General features: G+C 53.8%; 1 protein-coding gene across 5 annotated transcripts; it reads left to right on the top strand.

Annotated features, from left to right (window-relative positions):
* The first annotated feature begins 875 nt into the window (after positions 1 to 875).
* SPATA3 (spermatogenesis associated 3) lies at positions 876 to 16345 on the top strand. 5 transcript variants are annotated; one of them, XM_007184701.2, is made up of 5 exons: positions 876 to 1112; positions 4562 to 5379; positions 6872 to 7049; positions 9105 to 9248; positions 16277 to 16345. In XM_007184701.2, the coding sequence occupies exons 2-4, from the start codon at positions 5031 to 5033 to the stop codon at positions 9208 to 9210; spliced, it is 633 nt and encodes a 210-aa protein (XP_007184763.1). In that variant the 5' UTR covers positions 876 to 1112; positions 4562 to 5030; the 3' UTR covers positions 9211 to 9248; positions 16277 to 16345. The 5 variants fall into 5 exon arrangements, with proteins under 5 accessions (XP_007184763.1, XP_007184764.1, XP_007184766.1 ...); XM_007184702.2 differs by having other exon boundaries at positions 6875 to 7049; XM_007184704.2 differs by lacking the exon at positions 16277 to 16345 and adding an exon at positions 8701 to 8751 and having other exon boundaries at positions 9105 to 9192.
* Positions 16346 to 17242: the final 897 nt, after the last annotated feature.

Genomic DNA, 17242 nt, shown 5'->3' on the forward strand with positions numbered 1-17242 from the left:
CATAATGATCCATCCCTGGGATAAAGGGATTTGTCCTTTTGACACCAAAGACACACAAAATGATAGCGAAACTAACCACTGCCAGCGTTACACTGGCACCCACAGCAACCTCCCTGTGTTGGAAGATTTCCAAGGAATAGGGGGCAGAGGCCCTTGGTCACGGCAGGAAGAGGTAGGGCGCAGGGGTATTGTGACATCCTCCAGGGAAGGGCAGCTTTTCCCTTGGCCATCGGAGGCCCGGGCCCAGAGGGGCAAGAGAGCCGGACCGGACATGGAACCCGGGGCCCAGCCCCCCAGGGCCCCGGGGGACGCGAAGGCCGAGCCGCAGCAACAGGCCCTCGCCCAGACCATCGAGGGCCGCGGCCAGGTAGTGCTAGCAGCTGGGCGAGCTCTGGAAGCAGGATGAGTGCTGTGTGACCCTGCAGAACATTCTGGAGCAGGGCCCGACCGATCAGCCCTCTCGGCCCTCATCCATCCGAGCCACGAGCGGCCACAGCAGCTCCAGCATCTGAGCCAGGCGGTGGTTCAAGCGCTCCAGAGACAGCTCGTGGAGGTGTGCCGATTGCCCGGCCGCCAAGTCCAAGCGCTGCACGCAGAAGCAGCCCTGCGACCGGCGCAAGGCTGGGGACTCGCAAGAGCGCAAGTGCGAGGCGGCTCGGGAGGCGGCTCTGGCTCCGGCTGGGAACCCCGGCTCCGGGCTGGCGGAGGACGCGGCGTCGGGCTGCCAAGACGCTAGGCAGCCGCCGGCGGCGCCCTCGCCCCGCGCGCGGCTGCTCCTGGTGTTGCGCCGCGCGTCCGCGCTGCGCTCTCAGCTGCCGCGGCTGCAGCTGCTCCTGCAGCAGGTGCGCGACCAGGACCGCCGCCCGCCCGCCGCGCTCGCCGGGATCGTCGTGCAGCCCCGGCGCGACGAGGAAGCCGAGGCGCGCCGCCGCATGGAGACCCTGCTCTGCAGCGCCTTCGCCCCGCACAGCGCCTCCGTGGAGGTGCACACGGCCGTGTTCTGTCCCAGCCGCCCCGAGGGCACCCTGGACCTCCAGCTCGCCGCCAGCGGAGCGCACAAGGGCGCGTCGCCGGGCTGTGTCCCCCTAGTGGATCGGGCGACCCAGACGATGGTGAGGGGCCCGAGGGCGGAGGGCGGGGGCCGGGAACGCCAGGTTGCCACGGGCGTCCCCGGGTGGGAAACTTCTAATACAGAGGGAGTTCCCTGACCCTGCTGGTCCCAAGTAGTAGACAGACCCCCAGTGTCGCAGCCCCTCTCCTAATGCCTCCACTTAACTCCGTTTTGGGTCAATATGAACTAGATTTCTCGCCCCAGGTGTCTCGCTGGGGTAATCTCGGGTCAAAAACGTTCGAATTCACTTCATGTGTAGTTAAACCTCCCACCAATCCACCCGACTCCCTTCCGGCTTGCCCACTGCTCCCAGTCAAGCTTTTCTAAGGTCCAGATTCGGGAGTTTGTAGTTCCTGGCCCCACCCCCTCCTCTCCACGTCCACTATTCCTTGCTTGGTTCCTTAGTCTTCTCCTCCAAGGAATCGCCACTACCATAAAAAGCATGCCTATGGTGAGCCAGGCACTGTTCTAAGGGCTTTTCACGACTAATCCTCACAACCCTCTAAGGAAGGCGCTGTGTTGGAGAAGCCCCGGTCCCCCGCGCGCCTCGCCCCCAATGCAGGATTCTTCGCCACAGCCCTTGAGACCCTTCCCATCAAGGAATCCAGGCCTGTGGCCCCAGTGGGTTAATCTGTGGGTCTGAGGGCCCTGGGCCACCGGCCAGCTCTTAAATGAGCACCAAGTGCCTCTGCTGCCCAGAGCCCTTCCAGGGGCAACAGTTGGGAAGAAGGAAGTGCTCTGGGCTCGGCAGTCCAAAGCCCGCTCCCTGGAGGCTCTGACACCCTTCTGCTGGTGACCAGAGCACGTCTCCTCCGCCGACTAGCTGCCCTTCTGACACATGGGGGTGAAGGGTCAGTTGCTGTCTGGGGTGCCATCCAGATCTAAGATGCTACTTTCAGGACAAACGGTGACTGCTTGTTCTGGGTGCCCAGGATGCATCCAGAGGGCGAGAACTACCAGGGACCCTCTGGTCAGGCCCGCATCCTGACTACCTAACTTTGCAGCCCTCTAGACTCATTCTTCTCGCTCTCCTAAATAGTCCGTGAGGTCTTCCCATGGCTGGCTTTCCTGCTTCCGAAAGCCCCTTGCCTGGGGTCTGTTCCAACCATGATCCTCAGGCAAGTCCAGAAAATCCCGGTCCATTGCAAACAAGCCGTTTGTGATGCAGCTCCAAGGTGCCTTGTCCCCCATCGGCCACACCCAGCCTGCCTTCAACGATTCCCCGTGTTCCTTGTCCTCCCACCGTCACCTTCAAGCAGCTCGCATTGAGCCCCTTCTCTGGACTTTGGCCCTAGAGAAGACGAAGATAGAAATCATTCTAACCCCACGTAGGATGTGATCTGGGGCCCAGGGAGGGAGAGATTGCTTCCAGTTGGGGATCTACAGAAAGGCTTTTTATGAGGAGATGGGTCCACTTGAGGTGAATCTTGATGATGGGAAGTGTTCTGACAGAGAGGGAGAGGGGCTTGATGGAGCGGAAAGGGCTTCCACAAATGCAGGAAAGTGAGGTGTGTTCACCAGACCTCTGGTGCTCACGGTCGGCTGGAGGTGGACACAGTAGCAGCAAGGTGGCCGATAAGCCTGGGACAGTGAACCGTGACTGTGTTACAGAGGTGTCAGACTTCCGGGCTTGAAATGTGTGCTCAAGCCAGAAGGCAGAGGGGAAAATATTTTAGCTAAAACTATTGCAGTGCCATTCTTCCTTATCCTTCTGGGACAACCTCTCACTCCACAAGTGCTGTCTCTCTGCTTCTTGGGATCACCCTTGCTATTTTCTCCACGGTCATGGAAAAACTCCCCACTCCTCCCGAATCCTGACCCTCTGTGTTTCCTTCATCGCTCTCCTGGGGAACAGGGATTTGTTATCTGTGTCCTGTTTGGCTCCTTGGTGTGAAATGGAATGTTTCTTTCATTGCTACCAGGAAATCCTACCCATATATGTCTGCCCCTCTCTAATTCACTTAAACCAGTGGTTCTCAACCTGGGGCAATTTCTCTCTCTCTCTCTCTCACACACACACACACACACCCACACACACACACACACACACAAGCACACAACATCCTGGGGACATTTAGCAATATCAGTAGACATTTTGGGTTGTCGCAACTTGGGGGGAGGGGTAGTTGCTACTGTCATCTAGCGGGCAGAGGCCAGGGATGCTACTAAACCAATTCCAGTGAAGGACGGCCTCACAAGAAAGAATTATCTGACCCAAAATGTCAGTAGGCCTGAGGTTGAGAAACCGTGGTTTAAACCAAGTTGCGGCCCTCGGTCAAAAGCCCGTTGGTGCCTGAAAATCGAATTTTGCAGACATAAATGCCTTAGGAGTTCCTGACCTGTCTGCTAAATCTGGACAGTGTTCCTGACTGAGGTTTCCAGTCTCTCTGATTCTAAACTGAATCCCCCGCCGAGGGATCCATTGCTCTTGACTTCAGGGAATTACCACCTTCTTGTAGACTCACTTGTTCCGTGAACATCCACATGCCAAGGGTCAACCAAATTCAACCCACCTTCTCTGATCTGAGCTTCCTTTCATTCCTAATCCTTCATGCCTTTGTTTTCTTCAGTCCTATCAAGGGGTTTTAAAATTCATTAATTTTAAGACTTGTATAATTATCTGACTCCCTATTGCCTTCTGGAGTCATGAAAAGAAAGAGCCCTGAATGGGACTTTAGCCTTGTCGGTGCCTCCAACCAGCTGTGTGACCTTGGGAAGGTAATTTAACTTCTCTGAACCTCAGTTTCTCTCCTGCAAAAAAGAGAATCATTAAGGTCTTTTCAGGCTCTAAAATCCTTAAAATACTTCCTATCCATTTTATATCTCACGTCAGGTCTGGCCTTATGTGAGGGCTCCTCCTAGGTAGGTCTGCCCTAAACCATGTGCTGGGGCAAGAGTATCAGTCCCCAGATTCCAGGGGTTCAGTCGAAACCGCACCCACCTAGTGGTGCGTTAATGGTGGAGGCGGAGTCTCCTAATGTGAACACATTCTATGTTGCAGTCAAAGTGTGAAGTTTAAGGTTATCTTTTTAAAATGCTATTTCCTCTTCTTTCCTACAATGAAAATCACATTGTTAACTTCGAGGAAGAGGCACAGTCCCCTAATTGGCAGGACAAGTTGGGACTTTGAGAGGTGGTCTGCCGTTGTCAGTGTAGTGAGTTTCAGAAGTTTAGTTTTCCAAACAGCTGTTCTGTTTTTAGGGGAAATTCTTTTGCCAATTGCGATGGTTCTTATCAAAGTTGGGGAAATCCCCCCAGCCCTTTCCCATAGCGGGGAGGGCCGGCTTTGGGAGAAGGGGAAGCCGCTCTGTATAGGATAATCGGGGGGGGGGGGCGGGAACTGACATAGGAGAAGACTGTGGGTCTTCCACGGACCCCCAAATCTTCAGTTACCTAAAATTCACAAAATGCATGGTGAAGTTGCTTGTTTGTCCGTTTGTTTGTTTTCAGGGAATATGTGAAAACCAGTGACAGACCGGGCATCACAGCCAAGGTGTCTTAAAGAGGAAAAGCCCACAGGGACCTAGGAACACACCAGCAAGCAGGTGCCTGAAGGAGGCGCTCGGGGCGCAGAATCGTGGGCGTCCAAGTTTCCACAGGCCCCGAGGCCAGCGTTCACCAGGTGCCCAGGTCCGTGAGGGGCACGGCAGCTGCCCTCCACCCATCCCCAGGAGCCGAGGAGGAGGGAGGACAGCAGGCTGGTGTCGGCAGAGAAGACTGTCCCCAGCACCCTGCCGTGGGAGCCACCCTGGCTTTTGTGACCTCACAGGAGGGGTGTGGGTGACCGTTCCCTGTGGGCCCTGGGCTCAGAGGGATGCCAGAGCCTCCCCGCAGGGCAGGGGCACACGGCCCCTCGGGGAGGGAGCCAGGAGGTTAGGCAGCTCCATGTAGGTGCACGTTTAGGTGAGGAGGACCCGCCATGAAGAAGGGCAAGAGGCAGAAGTCAGAGGCCAGGCGCCGAGGCTCCACCTCCCAGCGCGCCAGCTCCGAATCCAGCCCTCAGCAGCAGAGCTCGGAGTCCAGTTCACAGCAGCCCATCTCCAGATCCAGCCCGCAGCCGCCCAGCCCCCGGCCCACCTTGCAGCCGTCCAGCCGGGGACCCACCCCGCAGCCAACCAGCTCTGGAGTCACCTCACAGCCCAGCAGTGAATCCACCGCCCCGCAGCCTGTGCCCCAGGCTCTCCCGGCTCCCGAACTCAGACGCTCGGCTCGGGGCGTTGTGTCTCCGGACACTGACACAAAAGCATCCCCTCGATCCAGGAAAACAGGTGGGCAGCCTGCGTGCTCAAGGGGTTCTAGCCTTCCTGCTGATGGAGTTCCAGGCCTGCCCCAGAGGCTGATACTTTTCTTATTGGGTAGTGATTCATGGTTAACGTGTGTTCTGGAACAGTGCGTGGGGAGTACGAGGGCTTTGGGTTTTGTTTTTTAACCCAGGAGACCAGGATTCCTGGATTTTGTCATTCCTCACCATACTGAGTCCTCTGAAGACAGCCACGCAAACATATTAACATTCAGCGTGGCTCGGTGGTAATACTAGCTCATTGGGAGTCAGAAGTCCCATGTGGCTGCTAAAAAATAAACACCAAGGCTGCATTAGTAGAAGAATACAGTTAAGGACAAGGGAGGTGGTCATACCGCTTTACTCTGTCCTCATCAGGCCATTTGTGTGCTGTAAAAGATGCCCAGCGATCCAGTCCAAGGAAAGTAGTCCAGGTTGGGGGGATGAGAAGGGTGGGGGGAGGCAAGAACATTCTGGTGTTTGAGAGTCAGTTGAGGGAATTGGAGGATATGTCTGTCAGCTGGAAGATGTGAGTAGATTTGTTCCATGTTGTCCTCAGATGTCTGACTAGGGTCCCTGGATAGGGTTGCCAGATAAAATACAGGCCACCCAGTCAAATTTGAATCTCAGATAAACAACAAATAATTTTTTAGTATAATAAGTGTGTTATGAATATTGCACGGCGTCCTGTATTTTTATTTGCTAAATCTGGCAACTTACCCTTGGAAAACACTGTAGAAGGCAGATTTCTGCTCAGTGTTAAAAAATATCCAACAGTTAGCTCTCTCTGAAAATGGAATGGCTGTCCGATGGAAAGTGGTCCCCCATCTTCTTGGGTAGCCAGAGTCCAAATGAGCATTGGAGTGTGTCGAGGGAACTCACACAGGCAAAACCAATTATTAACTCTCCAAGTTCCTCTGGGATCCACAGCCCAGGACAGCAATGGGAGGTGAGCTTGGGAAAGTATTTCAAAGACTGTCCACTGGAGTAGCAGTTGTCTTCTGGATGAATCCGAGAGCCCCAGAAAAATGGAACGTGGCCGCTCCAGTTGCAGGAATCTCAGTGCCACTTCTCCTAGGATGGACAGTCACCTGCTGCCGTCCCTTCCTGTGAATTCCACGGAAAGAGCACAGAATTGAGTTAGAAATCCTGCGTTGAAACCCACTTCTTCAATCATCTTGCTATCAGAGCACATCTCTTATATTCTTTGAGCCTCGGTTTCCGTATCTGTAAGCTGAGAATAACCGTATTCCTTTCCACGGGGTTGTTCTGATGACTGAATGAGATGGATAGTGCCTTATAGAGCACTGCACAGGTGTCAGCCGTTACATCGGGCTTCTTCGTCTTATGCCCAGGTAGCACCAGCCTAGCAGACAGCTGGTTCCCCAGGCAGTCGGTCCTCTCTGCTCTGCACACGCCGCTCCTGGTGTGGACACGTCCCGCGGGCAGTGGGCCCCTCACCTCTCTCCTTCTCTGTCCAGCAGGGCCTGTGACGCGAGCGGGCCCGCGCCCCTTCTGTTCCTGTTCCGCTTGCCCCGGCAGCTCTGCTTGCTGGCGTCGTCTGGGCCCGTGCCATAGCCGCATCTTCGATGTCCTTCTGCCCCTGGCCTGGCCGCCCATGCCAGGGAGAAGATTCCCAAACTTCCTCACCTTCTACAGGTCCTGGAGCGCGTGGGGGGCTGGGCCCTCGGGGCACGCACCGTATTAGCAGCCGTGTGTAACTTCCTCCTCTCGCGACTCCCAGGCCCAAAGGAAAGCCACGTCCTGGGGGTCGGCACCCGGGCCTTTCTGACCAACCCCAGGCCCAGGTACCCCACCTGCACGGAGAGGTGACGACTTTCTTCCTTACCGGGCATGGCTTCTTTGGGGTTCATTTTTCTGCGCTCCATAGGCAGCCTCCTTGCTCACAGCACGCTCCCCCGCAGTCCGTCCTGAAGCCCCTGTCGCTCAGAAGCTTGGTGATTAACGCTCCCTCAGGCCACCGCCTCCTTCCGCAGCCTGAGCCATAGCCCAACGCTTCCGGCTCCTGACCCGCACATGAACGCCCCCTGGAATTTAGAGATATAAATACGGGTGTAAATCACATACCCCTTGGTGCCAGGAAGACCTCTACCCCCTTCAGCGGGTCTCGGGCTGTTCCTGGCAGCCCCCCAGGGGTCTGTCCGTGACCCGGAGGCCCACCCAGCATCGCCTGCAGCATCTGCCCTTCTTTTCCTCTCCCACGAAGCCACCAGGTGGCCGCCACTTCCTCTCGTGGGAAGACCCCTGTTGAGGGAACTGGACTGAAGATGTCCCTCACCTCTTCCGGTGGCGCAGGGCTACGCGCAAGGGCTGGAGAGGGGCCTCCGCCTACCCCCAGCTCTGGGCCCCAGGGCAGCTCCACTTATACTCAGGTCTCACAAATGCCCACAGAAGAGGCCTTCCGCCTGGGCATCTCCCAGCCCAGAAGCTGAGCCCACCCGTCCTCCATCCCCATCCGGCTCCTCTTCCCAGCCCCTGCCCCACCAAACCCCCTCTCTTGTATGTTCGTGAAAAGCACCATCTCTCAGGCATATGAAGAGAGGCAAACAGGTACCCAGGTGTGTTGGGAGAACATGCCGGAGGTAAAAATACCGTACTGTCTGGTAAGTCCCGTCAAGGAAGGGCCTGACCCCACTCACCATGATCAGCTGTCCTTCCACACACTTAGTGCTTCCGTCCATTTAGTGCCAAGTTGTGCCATGGATTCATAAACCAGCAAGTAGGCAAACCTACTCTGCATAGGATGCTAGGCACTGGGAGGGGACTTTACCCTTAAAAATTGTGCAGCCCACATGGTAAGCTAAGATATGTACCTTTAGAAACTAATGTGCAGGCCAGGAAGTGATACGTGTCCTATAGGAGATGTTCAAAGAGCTTCACTCCTGAGCTGGGGTCCAGGTAGACGTTGTAGTATCAGTTGTAACTGAGCTGAATCTAAAAGGATTTTAGGATCCTCTATGGCCTATTTTAAAGGGAGAGCATTCCAGGCGGAGGAAAAGGCACAAGGCAAGGCTCAGAAATAGGAAAGTGTGGCGGAGGGGCAGAGTCCAGTCTGGCCCGGATAAGACACGCAGTCCTAATTCTGCTCAAGTTTACGCCTGCTTCCGTAATCTTTCCATTTCTCTGTGGAGTGGAATGTTGACTCTGGGCTTTAAGTACACATTCACATTAGATAAGAATCCCTGCTTTAGTAGGATTTTTGTCCAAATGGATATTGCATCTTGTGAAAGCCTTCCTCACAATTATTAGCATAATCATATACTTTCCTTTTCCACTACCTTTGTCATAGGTGTAGTATGTGGTTTCCTCAGATGCCTCAGCCCCAGGATAGAGCTACATGGTAGGACTACTTCACGGGATGGTTGTGAAGCTTGAGGAAGACACTGGGTGTGAGGTGTTTAGCACAGGGCCTGGCACACGGCAGCATTGACTACCTTTGTCACCTTCTCTCTGAGTGTCCAGGGGAGCTGGCATCCCAGGCCAGCCCATCCTCGGATCCTGGGGGGTCCTGTGGTAGAGCTTTATTGGGAGGGGTGCAGAGAGTTGTGTTCCCTTGAGAGGAGGAGCCATAGGGGGAGATGGACATTCCTGTGATCCTGAGGGGACCCCACAATTTCCACTTTCCTCTGCATATAGACAGGCACTAAATCCCAGCTGCCCCCCAACCTGTGGGCTTTCTGCTTTGCTTTGCAGAAGACCTGCAAGTAAACATTCCACTCATCGTAATTCGCGTGCTCCGAGCCCTCGGGACTGTTGCTGTGGCTCTGGGAGCCCTGGGAGCTGCCTACTACATCACTGAATCCTTGTGAACAAGTCCCCAGGCCTGCGGTCCAGCAGGTACGTGGACCCCCTTCGTGCCCACGGCCCTTTGCAGAGTGGTCCTCAAGCCCACTAACTCACCATCCCTGCAGCGCAGGGCTGATGGAATGTCTGTCTCTTCTCTGAATGGAGGAGGTCTCTAGGGGTGGACAAAGCCCCCAGCCTCTCAGGGGAAGCTTGGGAACTGAGTGACTTGTTTCTGGCCTCAGGGTCCACTGGCACTTCTCTCTCAGGCAGCCCTGGACACTCGTGGACAATGCTAGACCCATTGCTGGGATCTTCAAAACAGAGTTTCCCACCTCTCCTCTGGCCTGGGGTTGGTTCCCGTAGTCGTGGACACCAGATAGGAGGAGATGGGAGAGGCGAGGGCAGAGCTTCCTACGCATCTCAGAGCCTTTCCTCCCAACTTTCTCCCTGCCTGTCCCACCACTTCCAGCCCTACCTATCCTTTGTGAACTTCATGTTCCGTGGAGCCTTTCTCCCATCTTTGTTATTACTGTTTTCTCCAGCCTATTCCATCCCATACTGCAGATGATTTTTATGTACATATGTGGCCTGTCTCCACGCTATATTGCAAGATCCTTGAGGGCAGGGAGCATGCCTTCCACAACATCTTCAATCCTCCCCTGTTTCAGGCTGGGCTCCCTAGAAGCAGAGCCTGAGACAGGGATTTGGGTGCACAGGATTTAGTGAAGGAAAAACAGTGAGGGAGGCAAGAGAGGGAGGGGAAGGAGTGGAGCAAGGACAAGGCCTCAGCTGAAGTCCACTTAGCCCCGTCCTGGGGAGCTCTGGAGGGTGAATTACACCCAGCGTTGATCTCACCGTGAGACAAGAGGGTTGGCCTTTCATGCCCGTCTGTGAGTCAGTCATTGGCTACAGGGTGAGGTGGGGAGGACGTGTCTTTGTGAGAAAGCGACTCCCATTTGGGTGAGGACAAGTCCCTGAGGAAGGAGGCAGCTCTGAGCCTTTAGCAACCAACATTCATAATTCACAGGAGCTGGGGGATGGATGTGCCAGCCCAGAAAGGGGATCTGGACGGGGACCAAGAGCTCCCCCATTGTCCCCATTGTCAAGTCCACATGCGGTGATGGGGGTGGGGCAGGGGGTAATGGGAGCATTTCAACCCACCCCAGGCCTCCAGCAGCCATAGCAGGGCGTGTGGTGGGAAGAGAGGCTCAAGGTACCTCAGAAGCCCAACCCGGAAAATAAACTCCAGTGAGAGCTCACCATCTCCTCAAGGGCTCTGCTGCCTGATCCTGGGACGTTCATGAAAGAGCAGAGAAGCACCTTAAGCTTCACAAAATTCCACAGCAGTTGAAATCCTCAGTTTCCTCATCTGTACATAGGGAAGATCATAGCGCCTTCCTCTTGAGATCGTTGGGAGTATGAGACGAGTACGAGACAAGGTGCTTGGAGGGCAGAGAGCTGGCCAGCTTGGGGAGTCCTGTTACTGTTATCGTCATGGAGGTGGTGGTCGCTGGAAAGACGCTGGCTTTGGAGTTAGAGCCGTAGGTTCTAGCCTTGACTCTGCTGCCTGGTCGCTGGGTGTTCGGGGCCACGTTACTTGACTTCTGTGAGAGTCAGTAGCATCTCTAAAATGGGGAGAATAACAGCTACCTCCAAGGGCAATGGTTGTGAGGATCAAGTGAGGGGATGCACAGCCCTGCAGGGCCTGGTCACGGGTTGGGTAGATGGTGGCGACTGGCGGTGTGAAGATGGCGCCCAAGCTCAAGCGTTTTGTCTTAGAGTCTCCTTCCAGCAGAGCCCACTGGTGTGAGCTTGGGTTCCGGAGGCAGGAAGCCTTGGGATCAGATCCCCCTTCAACACCCAGTATCTCTGGGGCCTGGGCAACTCCCTTAACTCCTGATGCCTCATTTTCTTGTTAAATGGAGATAATAATGCTACAGCTCTCACTTGGGGTGGGGGGGAACTGGGTAAAAAAAATGCATGTGAAACACTTAGCATAGGGCCTGGCACAGAACAAGCCCTCAACATAGCAGCGACATCACCATCATCATTTTTTAACTCAGTACTCCCCAAACTTTACTGACCTTTGAAATCTGGAATATTACTTTTTTATATATATTTTTTGAAGTATTATTTACCTACAATACTGTGTGAGTTACGGTGCACAACATAGTGATTCGATATTTCTATACATTACAAAATGATCCCCACAAACACTAGTTTTATTAAAACCTAAAATCATTAATGTTAGTAGATGGGAAAATAGTAAACTAGAAGTCAAAATATAGTCAAGCTATGTTTTGGGATCGATCACTTATTTTCTTTAAATTAGCTTCCTTTTTAACTTAAATGCATTTATTTTCAAACTGGCCATAAATGGAAAATCCTATCCTTTGCCATAAAAAAGACTCACAGTAAATATAAATACCATAAAAACGAAATGTCATGGAATTCTGGCTGATAGGGTGCCTGAAAAAGTCTCAGCTTTGACGTCAGTGCCCTGTGTGTTCAAAGGTATTTGACAAGTGTTGGATGTTAACACTGGCCAGCTCCACGCTCAGACCCTCTTTAACCGGAGGGTTGAAAGAACGGGAATGGGCCGTGATTCCACATTGTTGAACTCCGTGTCCAGTGCCATCCGAAGTGTCTCAGTGTCCACGAGGCGGGGTGCGTGTCTCACCCACACTGTAGTTCACACAGTCCTGAGCCCTGGGGGGTGGGAGGAGACAGTGGAGGAGGAGGAGGGGAAGCGAAGGAGGCAGGGGGTGGCGGGGGGAGGACTGGAATGGCAACCTGCCCTGGGCCTGGAGTAGGTCAGTCTTCATTCCATCCCCCAAAGCTGTGTGTGTGTTGCCAGCAGTGGGGTGGGGGGGCTTGTTTTGGGGCCCTGGCATCACTGACATCACTTACAAACCACGCAGCGTGCAGACTTCACGCAGCTCTGCCTCTTCTGCTCTGAGGGATGGCTCCTCTGTCTCCCTAGGGCAGGCCCCTTTCCTGATGCAGGGTTAGGATAGGCGGGTCCTCCCAGGGACAGACCCTCTCTCTTCTGTCCCATGGTGCCTTGTTTCCCTGGAGAAGAGGGAGACTATGCCACACCCCTGCCCCGTGCAGTGGCCTGAAACAGCGTCCTTCCCAAGCCCCAGAGCCCGTGCCTGGTGATTCTGATGAGGTGGCTTTTCCTCATGTGACCCTCTGCTTTTGTCAAATTGCTCTTCTGGAGACTGTTTTGGAACCAGCGTTGGGATCAATGCTAATTGGCATCCGGGTGCTTAAGATGTGCAGGGCCCCACTTCTTCCAGACGTGCCAAGGCCAGGCTGCGGTGTCACCTCCCATGTCATTCAGTGGATGCTGTGGGCCTGAGGGTATGATGAAGACACCACCAGCAGGGGTCAGGGAAGCATCTTCTGGAAGCCCAGAAGTTTTAGCCGCCTTTCCTAGACACTGGTCGCCATGGTATTTCCCACCCCGACTCCCCAGTGTCCCCCACATACCCCCCTGTGTAGCTATGTAAGTGGGTCACCTTGGCTGTCACGTATCAGTACCAGTCGTGTGCCCAGCACCACAGTAGGTGCTGTGACACGTGACGACACAGTGGTGAGTGGATGGCCAAGTCCATCAACACACCCAGGCTAGGCTTAAGACTTTGAGGTCTAGTAAAATCTGTGGATCTAAGCCAGCCAAGGCTCCCAGGCAAAGGGAGCAGAGGTGATAACTCAGACGTAGACATCTGACATCCAAGCTAGAAGGCGGCAGAGTCCAGGTGGGAGAGAGTGTTTGGTAATTAAATAATGCATTCATTCATTAAATATTTCTTGGGCACCTACCTTGTACCAGGACAGGAAGCAGCCCCTCCCTGGGAGCCTACATTCTAGTGGACACAGACAAGTCAGTGAATAAACCGGATCACTTGATTTGGTGGTAAATTTTATCAAGGAAATAAAAATATAAAGTTGATCTGATAAAGGGCAGAGAGGGGTGGGGTGACCAGGAGGGGCCGCTGCTGGAGCCAGACTGGTCTGCAAAGGCCTCTCTGAACTGAGGCGCATGTGGCAGAAGGAGCCAGACTGGGCAAATCTGGGGCGAAAGTGTTCTGTGCAGGAGGAACAGCAAACCCAGTAGCCCCGAGGCAGGAAGGACTCTTAACATGTTTGGGGGCCATCCTGGCACCAGTATGGCTAGAGTTGGGGGGTCAGGATGCCACTTTTGGGGAGACCAAGGTCAGGCAGGTTCTTGGAGCTTCCACTGTATTCTAGAGATGGTGGGCAGCCCCTGAAGCAGGGCAATAGCAAATCCTTACACAGGCACGCTTCTGGGTGTTTTACGTGTATTAACTCATTCATCCTCCCCTCAGAGGGGAGTATCTCAAGCTGCTGGTTTAGATTTCAAAACAATCACAGTGCCTGTTGGGTAGAAAATGGGAAGGGGCAGGGGGGCGGGGAATGACCAGGTAAGACTCACTTGCACTGGTCCAGGCAGGCAAAGATGGTGCTTGGACCAGGGTGATGGCTGTGGAGGGGAACGTGAGCAGCTGTACTATGGGGGTTGAGCCAGCAAGTCTGGCTGAGAGATTGGATGAAATAATGAGGAAAAGAGAAGCCTCAAGGATGACTCCAAGTTTGGGGTGTCATTGCCAGAGGATCAACGTGCAAGAGGGGATAAAAATCAAGAGTTCTGTTCTGCTGTTAATTTTGAGATGTTGGACAATCAAGTGGAGATGTCAGGTAGGCAGAGGCATAGAGGGAGCTCACAGGAAAGGCCGGGTCTTAGCTGTAAACAGAAGAGTCATTAGCAATAGCTGACATAGGGAGAGAGCATGGATAGAGCAGAGGGCCAGGAGTCAAGCCAACGCTGAGAAGTCTGATAGTAAAGGAAGGTGTCTGCAGAGAAGACACCTGCTCTGGGTCTTCTCTGGGTCTAGGTGAGCACATGGGATCCCAGGAGGTTTCCAGAGGTAAGGAGAACAGGTAGGCTCAGGTCAAAAAGTGTCCACAGGCAGGGAAAGGCAACAGAGGTGTATCTCAGTAGGAGGCGCTGGTGAGCTGTGACCTCTGACCATAAGGATCCAGCGGCTCCTTTCTGCTTGTTCTCCTGTTCCCTGCCGAACGTGGACAGACAGGCCTGTGTTTCCCCATCTGGCACCAGGACCCATCCCCATTTGTACAGTGAACAGAGGGAGGACCCTGAACCAGTGCCCAGGTTCAGGTCTCATGGCCTCTTGACTGGATGGGCCAACCCTGGTGCTCACTGAGGTCCCCCTTCCCAGGCATCCTGTAAGCTCAGCCACCGCTCTCTATGCAGACCCTTTCAAGTGCAAAAGGTTTTCACTGCTTCAAGAGAAAAGTTCCTTAGCTTGACAGTTGAATGAAACTCACCTACCTCCCACGGTTAAGGTGCTTCCCAGTAAACACTGGGAAGGGTTCTACCAATGGCATTGCTCTGATGTCTCTCTTTTTAATTCAGTTGTCAAATGAAAGGGTGAATTGGTAGGTTTCCAAATGCCACAAGGCATTTTAAGACTTGATTTACAAGTGGATTATGAGTTAGCTTCCTTGGTGCTGCAAATTTCAGCGAACCTAATTCAAAATTATAATAGGGAGATTATCTCACATAACAAAACAGTCAGGAAGTGTCAGGGCTGGTGAGCTCAACAGTGTCATCAGAGACCTGGGGACTTGTCCACCTTCCGGCTCTGACATCCTCAGCGGAGGGCGCACTAGTTCCCCTCCTGGGCAGATGGCTGGAGGAGCCCCAGAATTATATCCTCATACCCTGACAACCAGAAGCAGGGAAGAGGCCACCTCCTTCTTGTGTCTCTTCTTGAGTTAAGAAACTCTTCCCAGGATCCCCCTCCCCTGGTATACTTGCCCCCTCATTGGGGTGACATGCCTCTGAATTGGATCTCATGCTCCTTCTTTTTTTTTTTTAATATTTATTTATTTATTGTCCTGCGCCGGGTCTTAGTTGTGGCACGCGGGATCTTCATTGCAGCACGCGGGATCTTTAGTTGTGGTGTGTGGGAATTTAGTTGTGGCGTGCATGCGGGATCTAGTTCCCTGACCAGGGACCGAACCCGGGCCCCCTTCATTGGGAGCACGGAGTCTTAACCACTGGACCACCAGGGACATCCCTCATGCCCCTTCTTAAGCAAATTAATAGCATGGGGGGGTGAATTTTCATGACTGGATTAGACCAATTACTCCCACACCCTGCCCCTACAGACAAGGGAGGACAAAGGAGGGGAGCATCAAACCAAATGGGGCCCCCGCCAGGAAGGCAGGTGTGCGAGTGGATTTGGGGGCAGCAGCCAGCAGCACCCGCTACAACAGGCAAGGGTGTTTTAAGAAGGTGATATGGTAGCCAGTGCAGGACGAACTTCAAAGCAGACCTGTTGGCCTGGGACCTCTCTGGCTTTAGCCCCCGAAAGCCACCCTGAGGGTGTTGTGCGTCAGTGTGCATGCATGTGTTGGTGGTAGGGGGAGGGATGAGTTCGTAGACTCTCAGTTCTTAGACCGGCTGGGAGGGAAACAAGCAGTTTGGTGTCCTTCTCAGTCCAGAGCGTGAAGAACCATCTGATGACACTGGCAAAGCCTCCTCTCCAGGGAAACATGTTTCTAGAATTTTCTTCCCAAAAGCTTGGTGAACCTCTCTCTCTGCATCCCACCAATGAACGATGCGGCACTAAAATCAAGGGGCTGCTTCCCCTCTCCTTTTGGGCACTGAATGTAGTGAAACTCACCACCATGGCCTGGCGTTTGGGAAGCGAGGCTCTGTCTTAGCTGCTGGGATCCCTGGGGGAAGGGAGAGGAAACAGAAGGCACCCAGCTCATGCCAAGCACTTTGCAAAAGCTTGTTACAGCCTGAAGGGAAAAAACAAAGTCTCTGAGAGGCCGAGTTCGGACAAAAGGAAGAGTGGACGTGATGAATGGAAGAAATTTGAATCCTAAATTTATTTTCCCACAGGAGGATCTTAGCTGCTAAACCCTCACCCTGAGGCTATAAAACTGGAAAGTCACCAGAATTCTGAGGTCATAGAGTATTGTCTAAGCTCATGGCTCTGTCCTTATTTTTCTTACAGGTCCAGTTTTCCATCAAGGATCTCTCTTGTCACCAAAATAGAACAAAACAGAACAAAACAGAACAAAACAAAAAAGGATTCTGTTTCTTTAGTGTATTCTACCCGGAGACACAGAGGTTGGCCTTGGCACATGGGTAGGGAGGTAAACTTGGGGGTGACTCTGTGAGCCCCAGGTAAACCAGGGTGGGACCCTGCTGTTCCTGTTGGCGGCCACACACCCAAGGGGGGCAACTTCCTCTGCACACACTCACAGAACAATTTCAGATCCTCCCACTCTAAATGCAGACATCAGACAACTTAATTCAATACCTAACATAACTGCTCAACTGCACTTCCATCCGGTGGTAATCCCAGTTAGTGGGAGCGGGAGGAATGTGCCTGTGTCGGGCTTGCAGCCTTGTGGTCTGTCTGGTGACTTAGCTGCACCCAGCCATTGCCTGGTGGGTTTGGACATCTAGCTTCTGAGCGGCCGAGGCAGAGGTCTTACTTCAAGGTGACCCCAGGAAACACCAGTAGACGTGAAACAGAAAAGGGAGGACCGCGAATACAGGTGCAGTGGCCACTGGGGGCAGATGAAGCTGAATCCTGCCGGGGCAGCACTAGGAAACAGAACATCAGAGTAATCTCACCCAAGGAGGGGAAGCTGGGCGTTCATATACCCATCGGTTAAGGGCTGCTGGGAGGGAGGTGGTTAATTCCCCTGCACTTTTGTCCCCTGCGGAGTGCAGAGGGTGGAGGTTGGGAGCTGAGAATTCACTGAAGCAGTTACACAAGAGGATAGGAGGGGGCAGGTAGCAGGGGGGTGAGGACAGCCCTGAACTCAAGTGAGTGAGTGCACAGAGCACCTGGGTGACCCGCTTGCCTCTAAGAGGGGGCCAGGCTCGGAGCAAGTGGGATTGGGCGGGGAGTGGGGGGCGGCCAGGCAGGTTACCCGGAATCCCGGAGCCCACCCTCCACTTCCCAATC

Source organism: Balaenoptera acutorostrata, chromosome 8, assembly GCF_949987535.1.
Source record: "Balaenoptera acutorostrata chromosome 8, mBalAcu1.1, whole genome shotgun sequence".
Classification (NCBI taxonomy): domain Eukaryota; kingdom Metazoa; phylum Chordata; class Mammalia; order Artiodactyla; family Balaenopteridae; genus Balaenoptera; species Balaenoptera acutorostrata.

Bases quoted from the DNA above. Each gene is read 5' to 3' on its own strand.
- SPATA3 (XM_007184701.2), top strand. From the start codon at position 5,031: ATGAAGAAGGGCAAGAGGCAGAAGTCAGAGGCCAGGCGCCGAGGCTCC. The intron at 5,380-6,871 runs GTGGGCAGCCTG...TTCTCTGTCCAG, and splicing joins CCCTCGATCCAGGAAAACAG to CAGGGCCTGTGACGCGAGCG. The intron at 7,050-9,104 runs GTCCTGGAGCGC...TTTGCTTTGCAG, and splicing joins AACTTCCTCACCTTCTACAG to AAGACCTGCAAGTAAACATT.